The 10,555-nt window shown below is 41.1% G+C and overlaps 1 protein-coding gene across 14 annotated transcripts in view; it reads right to left on the reverse strand.

Annotated features, from left to right (window-relative positions):
* Positions 1-517: 517 nt before the first annotated feature.
* Positions 518-10,555, reverse strand: part of MFF (mitochondrial fission factor) — a 30,995-nt gene continuing 20,957 nt past the window's right edge. For 11 of the 14 annotated variants that reach the window (XM_019533032.1, XM_019533031.1, XM_019533034.1 and 8 more), the window contains 3 exons: positions 8,198-8,260; positions 2,797-2,881; positions 518-1,453 (listed from right to left, as the gene is read on the reverse strand). In XM_019533032.1, the coding sequence (XP_019388577.1) occupies positions 1,322-1,453; positions 2,797-2,881; positions 8,198-8,260 (280 nt within the window). In that variant the 3' untranslated portion in view covers positions 518-1,321. The remainder of the gene's footprint in view (positions 1,454-2,796; positions 2,882-8,197; positions 8,261-10,555) is intronic. The other 3 variants (XM_019533037.1, XM_019533039.1, XM_019533043.1) reach the window with 1 other exon arrangement.

Raw genomic sequence — 10,555 nt, forward strand, 5'->3', positions numbered from 1 at the left:
TGGTCATTTCAGGTCAGTGGGACATGCTCATTCTTCCCACCAGCCCATGCTTGTTCTGCAGGCTGAGAACAAATGCTGTGAGGCAAAGCTATTCCAGAACTGCTTGTTAAGTACAGTGGTGTGTTTCCAAAGCTACAGCTGTCCAGTAGTGGGAGGTCCTAAACACCCATAATCCTGGCCACTAGTTTTGTGGTTCAGAATACAGAAGGGTTATGGGAGAGACAATAGTTTGAAGATGGTACCATAGGGCAGAGAGGAACTGGGATTTTTAGAGTTTGATCTCTGGCTGTGGAAGATAGCTGCCCTCTGGGACTTGTATCAACGTACACCATAGAATCCCACAATGCAGCATGCAGTAGCAGCACAAAGGACTATGGTGTACCTACAGAAAATGCCAAGCAATTATTTAGGGAAAATACTTGTCTGGAAGCACCAATGGGTAGTGAAGTAAAAATCTAGCAGTTCATTTGGGTGCCTTTGTAAAGCATCAACAGCAGAACTTCTGCATCAAGCTAAATCCATTCATATAGACAAGGCTTTATTAAGGTAAATGACAGCCTTTTAAAACAATATTAAACACTGTTTGGTTTGACAGTTTTATTAAATACACTACATTGCTACCTTGTATTCCATAGTCTCACAGACTTGTTGAAAAATGTACTGCTTAGAAAAAACATTTGCAAAATTAAAGCTGAAATAAGAAAATACATATTACACATCTCTGGATAATCTGCAGGTTCTTGTTATCAAAGAATGCCTTTTACTCACCCTGTACATGTGCTTAAATAAGAGACACACTCATGAATTGGGGTGTCGGGGGTGGGTGGGTGGGGGAGGGAGGGTGTGTGTGTGTGCACACGACACTATCTAGTTTGGCTAAAGGAAAACAAAATAGTGCAATAATGTTTGCTAACAGCATCTAATAACAGAACAATAGAAACCTAATACTTTTATTAATATGTATTTTAAAGATACTGTTCCAAATCCATTATATTTGTTATCTTCCAACCACAAGAGTCAGTCATTATTTTCACTGGTCACCATCCTTACACAGCAGAGAAGCAAACTTCTTTTCAAAATGAGTCAATCCATATTTACATTGCAACATGCAAAGGGAAGATACTATATGTTCCTACAAATCAGGTAACAATAAATAGCTGAGCAACAGAATGTCCCCTCAACAATATAATTGTACAGCCTTTTTCTGTGGTGGAAGTTCTCAGTGCATGGATTATAAAACAGCATACAATTCAAAGACAGAAACAAAGGATTTTGCAAACTGATTATATTTCCAACTATTAAATCTTTTGGACAGCAGTGTCTAGCGCCGAAACCACAGCCAGCTATTGAGTAGCCAGAAAGCTACAGTAATTGAGTACATGATCATTTCTCTTTTAGCACGCTCTTTGTTTTCTTCTTCCAGAAGTTGTAGGCGACGATTGAGTTTGATTATCTAAAAAAAATATAAAATAAATAGAAGTCTTTAAAGTGCCAGGACCTCCAAAGGACATTTTTGAAAGCATACATACACCCAGCATTCTAAGGCTGAACTGTACAATGTCACTATTTAGACTCTCTGTCCTTCACTGGCTAAGGGCCAAATCTGTAAGAAGTAATGGAATTGTGTTACGCTGCCAACTCAGTAAAGACCATGGGATTTAGCCAGTGAGTCTTATGAGGCCTTCCATTTCTTTTCATTTACTTCACCTTCAAAAGACCCCCCAATCCCAATCAATACTCAGATAACAGTTGCATCTGCTCTGAAATTACCAGTTAATCTGAATCATGGTAACACCAACGTAGTCCTATATAAACACATGCTCAAAAGATAGGCCTCCTGCCCAAGACTTCACACTCAAGCTAGCAAGTGAGTAGGGCAAATAGAAATGGAGGCAAAGACAGTAAATTGAAGAATGCAGAGCAGGTCAATGGTAAGGTTAGGAAAAGCAGCTAGGTCTCTTTACTACCAGTCTGAAGCCCTATTTGCTGCATCACACTAATGAGAAGAAAGCTAAAGGAAATGAACAAGCAAGCTGGGGAGAGGGAGATGAAAGAGTTTAAATAGTTAAGGCATACAATACATCCAGTGATGGAAAGACAATTTTTTAAACCATTTAAAAATCATAAGAAAAAAGGCTTGAAAATACTATGAAAAACAATTTTATGTTAGTTGAATGTAGTAAAGACGACTTTTCTGCCTCTAAATTTTACATGAATTTTGGTCTCTTTAAGGCAGTGGTTCCCAACCTTTTTTTGCCATGACCTGCTGCTGGGAGCAGAGTGTGGAGGCAACGGCAGCATGAGGGCATGGGAGCTGTGCGCAGTGCCGCTGACATTGCACCCTCAACCCTCATTTGAGTTATGACCTGAGGTTGGGAACCGCTGCTTTAAGGTATAGTTGTACCTTTCCAAGTCTTAAATTTTCCAGGTGAGAAAATACAACAAATACCCAAACTTTATCAGATGAACTGGAGTATAATTTATAGATTTATTACATTGGTGTAACTTACAGATCTTTCAAAAACTTGCAGAAATTCATGGCAATTTCTTTGCCTGTCAAGTAGTCATGCAATATTCAGCTCTTTTTTTTACTCAAATCAGTCAACACTCCAACAGTCTTTTAACACATTTATTACTATTCTCTGAGCTCTTTTATTTGCCAACATCTTTTTGAGTATTCCAAGAAGCCAAGCCACTGGTGCACTATGGTACAGTAAAGATCAGTCACTCTCTTCAAGATAGCTGAAAGACATCTAATCTTTTTCTTTATCTCATGGGCCAATATACTTCTAATACCTGTCTTCTTAAAGAAGCAGCATCCACAACTGTCATGTCATCTGGCGTTCCCTCAATTGTCACATCCAAGTTTGAAAGACCAGATCTATTAGACGAGAAATAAAAAAGATTAGATTATGTTCTCTGTCAGCGGGGATCAACCACTAATTTGGCAGGCAAACCTCTGCACCCTCCTCAAAGGCCCTTCATCTGCCTGATATGCTTCTGATTTCTACTCCCAGCCCAAAGCTCCCCGCTTGATCTGCTGTTCTGCTTTCTTCTCCCTTTCCTATGCTCCCTGCCCAATTTGCTGCTTTGCTTTCTGCTTCCTGCCTTATCTGCTGCTGTGCTGCCTGTCCCCTCCCAATTTGCCAGGTGCTATGGAGGCTTCCCATGCCACAAGGCTGGCCACCCCTGCTGTACATGCTGGGTGAAGAGCAACCAAAACAGTATTCACTGTTTGCTTTACAACTGTCCCAGCTTGTATAAATACACGCAATGCATTCAAGGCTTTTACAGGCTTCCTCGATTTACATGGGTTCTGTATATGCGAATTCGCTCTTATGGGTCTAAAAATGCTTGTTGCATAATTCATTATAAGCGAGGTAAATTCACTTATGCAATTAGCATAGGGGCCCAAGCAGGGAAGTCTGTCGGGGGAGAGGAAAGGGCCATGGGGCCAGGACCCCACTCACCCCAGCCCCTGCTGCAGCAGCCCGGGGAGCAGCCAGCATCAGCTGCCTGCAGCCACTGAGTTACACCATGCTCTGCTTGTCCCCTCCCCACCTGGGCTCCACCTGTCCCCACCCATCCCAGCTCCTGGACTGCGCCATGCCATGGTGCAGGCAGTTAGTGTCAGCTGCTCCCAGGGCCACTGCTGCAGGGGCTGGGGTGAGTGCAGACAAGCAGAGCCTCAGGTGGCACAGGGCGCAGTGCAGCATGTCCTTACTCACCCCAGCCCTTGCTGCAGCAGCCCCAGGAGCAGCCAGTGCCAGCTGTGGAAAGAAATCAGTGAGTGTGGGATGGGGGTGCACCTCTAGCTGCTCTATGCCCCTCGGAAGGGCTGCAGGGGCTGTGCTGGGCTCTTCCCCGGGGTCACGTGCCCCTGGGACAACAGCAGGCTGCCACTGCAGGCTCGGGTTGGTGGCAGCTCTGGGCAGGCCACACTAAGAGCCAGGAACAGCCCGGTGCCAACACCAGCTCCAGCCTGCAGCGGCAGCCTGCTATCATCCCACATGCAGATCTGGGGGCATGGGCCTCTTGAGAAGAACCCAGCACAGCCCCCAGCCTGCAACCCTCCCAGGGGTGCAAAGCAGAAAGAGGCACCGCACCCACTGACAGTTCCCTCCGCAGCTGGTGCCAGCCGCTCAGGGCTGGGGCAAGTGTGGACAAGCTGCACCACGTTCTGTGCCCCCCTGGGGTTCCTTCCACTTCTTTCCGCTCACCTCAGCCCCTGCTACAGCAAGAGTAGCACCCCGCTCCACCCCACATTCACTTACAGTTCCCTCTGCTCTGCTCCCCTGTGTAGCCATGGGAATTGCACTCCTCTCCTAACCCTTCTCTAGTCCCAGCCTCACTCCCTCCCTGCCACGGGAACCTATCCTTATTTGTTACATTATAAAGTGGGTTCACTTTATGTGAATTCAATTTATGCGCTGTTCTCTGGGAACACATTCATCACATAAATTGAGGGAAACCTGTATTCAGTAAAGCAGCAAGGTATGTACTTAAATCTTATTGACTCCAGGGTCCACATGGTTTTAAGCCTGGCTGCATCAGTACCTTTAATGCTTTTCAACCGTTTTTGCAGATTCTTTGCAGAGGAAGAGACTTCAAGCAACCTTATAATCAGGCCTCCCAGGCAAGTCTGTAATTGCTTGCTTATCAGAAACTGAATATAGCTTGAACCCAAACACAAAAATGCCCCAAAGACATTTAAATACCTGACTGTGAAGTCAGATACTTAAAAATCTAAGAGAAGACACAACAAAAATATATAAAATACCTATAACTAATTGCTTATTATGACAAAAACTATCTATTAGCTTGGAAACTTGACAAGCAGAGAAAAACTAAGACCATATGACCACAACAGTCTGCTAATGAAATTATCTTGTACTTTAGAATGACGACAACCCAAGTAAGTGTGCCAAATGAACTTCAATGCAAGTTATATAGCTACATAACTTTTCATTTATCAAGCAGTGCTTTTGTCCAAATTGGTTAAATCTGATCAATGCACATTTATTTGAGGAACCTACTGAATGAATGTGTTTGGCTTATCAAAAGCTACTTTATAATCAGATCGTCTTCCAGCAAACAGTACTTATAAAAGGCAGCTTTGGGTATTTTGATTGGACCCAAATGTCTATCTTGCTTGGTTTAAAGGTACATTTTCCTACATTGATATTTTTTCCTCCTCCTTTTCCATGATGACACATCAATGATCCATATAAACAGTGGAAGAAACTGATCTACCCATGGAAAAGTGAATAAGTAAAAGTGAATAAACGAACTACTTTCCAACACATAAAAACTGAAAAGAGGGGAAGGTTGTATATTAACTGTAGATTTTTACTAACAATTAATAAACCAACATTTCAGATGTAAGTGGGATTCCTTAAAGTTGACATGATGGCTTTAGACAGGAGATGGTCTTTTGCATTTGATACTTTTCTGGGCCACGTATAGTGAACACATTAACACCTGAATTCTTAATATATTGAGAATTCATAAATATTTCCCAATGTGATGTTGGTTATCAAAAAATCTCCCTTGCCTGAAGTTTGCCAATACTCCGTTTCTTAAAACTGCATTGGGTCCTTGGAGCTTTGATAATGAGCCCCGAGAGACACTGGCTGAAATAACTCTGCTCCATTAGCAACAACCTTCCCCCAACCCACCCTGCAAAGGTAAGGGACTATAGTGAACTCCTAAGGCATGTCCCATGAGCAGGAAAGTTTTTCCCCAAGGACAAACAACAATGACACATTTGTGCTGCTACTAGTTGTCCCCAGGCATGCCCCTGCAAGCACGCTCTGGCATGATGCAGATTGCTCTGGGTAGGGTACAGGAGGCTCCTGGGGGCCTCTCGGGGTTCAAGCAATGGCAAGGGCATAGCTCTGGCCAACAGGCTGTGGTTTCAGATGGCACACACTGCAGCTACGTGTGCCACCCTGCTTTTTTCTGCCGTGTTTTTTTTTTTGACATCAAGATCTCAAAACCCCACAGCACTGCAACTTAGCAGTGCAGTGAATGCATACACGTGCAGTACATGCAGTTTGGGACATTGCAGATCGCACACGCATACCTGTGGAGACATGCCCCTAAAGTCCACCTGACTAGGCAATCTATTGTCAAAAAAGCCAACTTTTTAAAAGCATGATCTCTACCCATGAGACTTTATATTCTTAGAGAACAGTGAGTGTTAAAAATCCAGCTTACTGCATGTTATTTATGCCCTTAATTAAATTTCAGTATTATTATTACTTTTATCCTTATTTCTCAAACCAAGATAAATGTATTTCACTTCCATATTCTCTGGGCCCTAGTTTTTGGGTTGCAACCACCACAGAGGAAGGTTTATCTAAAATACAATTTTTCTTACAAGTTTTAGTCAAAGGACCCTTTCTTCAACATCATCAGTACCCAGACTTTAAGAATAGATTTGTTTAATTACAATTTGGAAAATTATACTGCAATTGCACTTGGGAAAAATTGGGATTATCACAATCTCCTAAACCAGATATTCTGGATATCTTTGGAGTGATTTCACAGAGCAGTCTAGAAAATGAATCCTCAGTTTTTCCTCAGTAACTTTCCAGACCACCCTAACCCCAAGTTCCTGCAGTTCTAGAAGGGCAGTGGGAAGTGACACCAGCTAAAACTCAAAGGCAACTCTATATTTGTTCCCTTCTGATACTGCTATGATGCCATTGATACAGGAAGCTCTATTCAAAATGTGGAAAAGTTATATGGAAAGAAACTTGAAAAATCCTTCAGAACCCTTCTATTCTACATAGATTTTGGTATCCTATGTCATCCCATTCACCACATGCTGAGTAAGATTGTATAATTGGTTACTGGTTTATTGATGGTGTGGTGATGCACAGGACCCTCTCTGGCCTTTTAGCTGTGACATATTTATATGAATAAATATTTTAAAATAATGTCATAGCTTTCCATTACAAACTTTTTCAGCCATCTCCCTTCACTTAAGCCATCACAGGCTATTTGTAAGCCCCTGTGCTCTGCAAGACAAACTGAACAGAAATATTTAAGGGCCCCAGTATCAATGGCAGAAGGCAAAAAGATGATAAGACTCCATCAAGTAACTGACTTAGCAGTCTGTTGGCACAACACTCCTATTCCTGAGCAGTGGCTGAAACCTCTTTGATGCAACTGATCTCTTCAGTTGGTATCCTGATCAGGCCCATCATCCCAATGAGGCAGAAGTGCTCCAGCCTCATATTGCAGAAGATGGTAAGCTTATGAAGAAATTATCACCTCACCAGCTTCTAACTTATTCCAAATACCAGATTCATAGGGTGACTAGCTATATGGATGGAACCAGAAATCAAATAAGCTGGTTTCAGGAACTGCCACAAAACCGATGAATTCCTAAGTCAACTTAAAAGAATCATCTATGCAAATCTCACTTGGATTTTTCCAGAGTCCTTAAAACATTAAAAGTCTTAAGTTACAGTTGTATATTAAAAGGTATCCATTTCAAGCAGGTAAGAGGAATAAGGTGTGGAGGTGGAAGGAAGGAAAGATATAGATATACAGAGAGAGAGAGCAAGAGAGAAAGAGGAAACCTGTTTCCCTAAATCTTTCCCCTGCACTGAAAAGATACCCCCCTGTTAAAATGATGGAGGTGGAAATGTAAGAAAACCAAGCAAAAAAATCATAGGCAACTGATTAAAAAAAAGTCATCTACACTTTGCAGTTTATACCCACTTCAGAAGTTAGCTGGCCTCAAAACAGGTTTATTCATAGTTTCCAGAGAAAAACAGCAGAGCTCAGCAGCACAATGGAAATACTGGCAAGTGCCCCACTATTATAATTGAACTTCTTTAGATGACATCTTATACTGAAACTAAATTCTGAGACTTACAACGTCATGTGCATTTTGAGTTTCACCACTGATATCAGCAAAAGTTTTGCTGATGACTTTGATTGGCATAGGTTCAGAACTTTCCCTCTATACAGAAAGGATTTGGGGTTCATTTCTCTGATGTAAAGGATATAAAATCCTTCAGGCTGTTTAACCAGATAAGGACTACTTCATTTAAAACAAGAGGTATAAAAACTATTTTAGGATCCAAAAATAAAAAAAACAAAAAGCAAACCAAGAACAATTAAAGCTTATGATTTTTAAGCCTAAAATACTACACCATGACTAACAAGAAATACATTTTACCTGGTGTTGTCATGATGAGGGTTAGAGGAAGTGGTAGCAGATGACCCACCACGTAACACTGGCCTAGAACAGGTTTTTGTAGGTAGGAGGCACAAGACAGAAACAGAAAACAACATAAAAACAGAGAGAAGAGGTAAAAAACACAAGGACAAAGAAATGCCAAAATATTTCCAGTTATATTCTATAGTATTTTAATATAATATAGTATCTAGTTAATAAGAGATTTTACAGTGCATTTTCAGAATATTCATTTTGTAATCATGTATTTAATATCGCACTAAGAATTGTCAAATCCAATATATTTTTATCGGTATAGAATGGTTATGAGGAGAAACACTTGCTAGAAAAGTTTGTGAATAAGAACTATGACAGCAGCTTTGAATTATAAATCATGGGAAACTTAAGAACAGAAAATAGCATCACTATAGACAAAAAACAAACAAACATGTTCACACAGTTCACGGGCCTTTCTTTAGCCATCTTATTTGGACTCAGTTCCTCTTCTCCCACTCACTTAGCCCTCTATACTCTCACACCCCCAAGAGCTCCATCTCAGTAGAAAATAAAGATCCAGAACTTGACGCATTGCCACTACTGTATCCACCAGGCTTGTGGATGGCAGTAAGACTAATTCCAGAAGGCCTACTGACTTAAATGGGAATGATGAGTGTTCTCCACTATTGAAAATGAGGCTCAAAGTATCATTACTGCCTGCTGCTGTACATAGGCTGTACACAGTTAACTGGGCTCTTTTCCACCTTTCCTTTCACGTATGCTAATTATAGATATTGGAACCTCACAACTACCTTAAGTATAGCCTGAACTCTCTAAGAGTACTAAAGATACCAGGTATGAAGGTATTTAGTGTAGAGGTGTATAGACAAAGGGAAAGATGCAGACCACAGGACTGTAGGAATAAACTCTGATGCAAAAGTGGATGTAAGCATTACTGTGCAAAAGCATCCCAATTTATTTTAAGAGGATCAAGAGGTTTATTTCAAGAGGATTAAGACTGAATGGTGCATTTAGAGTTATGCCCTGAAACTTGTATAGTGCTTACTTGCTGTAGGGCTGGCTCACATCAGCACTACTAATGTTCCATCTGCATAAGCACTAAACTTACTCATACTGCAAACCAACTGCAAATGAAGAAAGTTATTTTACTAACCTCCCTCCTCCCCTCACACCAAACCAGAACACCACCTAACAGGAAAATGGTTTTTCCCCAAGCAAGCGAGGTCCATTGTATTTAATAAAGTGACATCATTCCCATGCAGGAGGTGGTGTTTTTAATATGTTTATAAAAGGATGGATAGAAAAGGGAGTTCCTATCTCAGACCAACAGTCCTTATATCTTAACTGGCAGAAGCCAGAGCTAGATAAGTGCAAGGGATAGGCTGCCCAGATAGAAAGTTTCCTTCCAACTCCAGTTAGAAGCGGGCTTATATCCTGACTTCAACCTTCATGGTTGACATCTATTACACATCTTTAATCCAATTTATGTAGCTTGCACTGTCCTCATTATCTCAAATCCAAGGAATTTTAGTCTTTCTAATCCTGACTGCCAAATCAAGTTATTGCAACCTTAGTTCTGCAGTAACTAAAAAAAAGTGTATTCTAAAAGGTCATTTTGAAATGCCTTACATCTGAGAGAGAACTATTGCTTGCATGGAGATAGCCATCTGAGAGCATTGTGAAGAATGGAAGCCAAACCTCCACAGGTTCTTATCCAATCTAAATCATAAATTTTAATTTGTGGGCAAGACAATTAATGCCACCACCCATATTAGTCAAGAAATATTTGAACAGCTTCAAGTGAATTAATTTCCTGTGCAATTCAGTTCGTTAAAGAACCACTAGCTTTTTTCCCTGCCACACCAAACTTGATTGCAGACATCAAAAGTAGTAATAATCACTCCAAATACAAAACTGCTTGCATAGAACTCAGAAGCCATTAAAATATCACTACATAAGATCATTTAACTATTATAAATAGTTATTACTTTATTTTATAAAATATGGTCCACAAATACATATTTGATCTATTTAGTAAGTTTCTACACAGGCTTCCTTAATGATTGGATTAGCTTTTCACAGAATCATAGAAGTAGGATCGGAAGGGACCTTGTAGATCTTCGAGTCTGACCCCCTGCCTAGGCAGGAGAAAAAACTGGGCTCAAATGATCCCAGTTAGGTAGGCATCAAGCCTCCTCTTAAAGGCCCCCAGGGTAGGAGCCAGCACCACTTCCCTTGGAAGTTGGTTCCAGATCCTAGCTGCCCTAACTGTGAAGTAGTTCTTACAGATGTCTAATCTAAACCTACTCACCAACAACTTGTGGCCTTTATTCCTTGTTATGC

Source organism: Crocodylus porosus, unplaced genomic scaffold (genome assembly GCF_001723895.1).
Source record: "Crocodylus porosus isolate Cpor-Errol unplaced genomic scaffold, CroPor_comp1, whole genome shotgun sequence".
Classification (NCBI taxonomy): Eukaryota; Metazoa; Chordata; order Crocodylia; family Crocodylidae; genus Crocodylus; species Crocodylus porosus.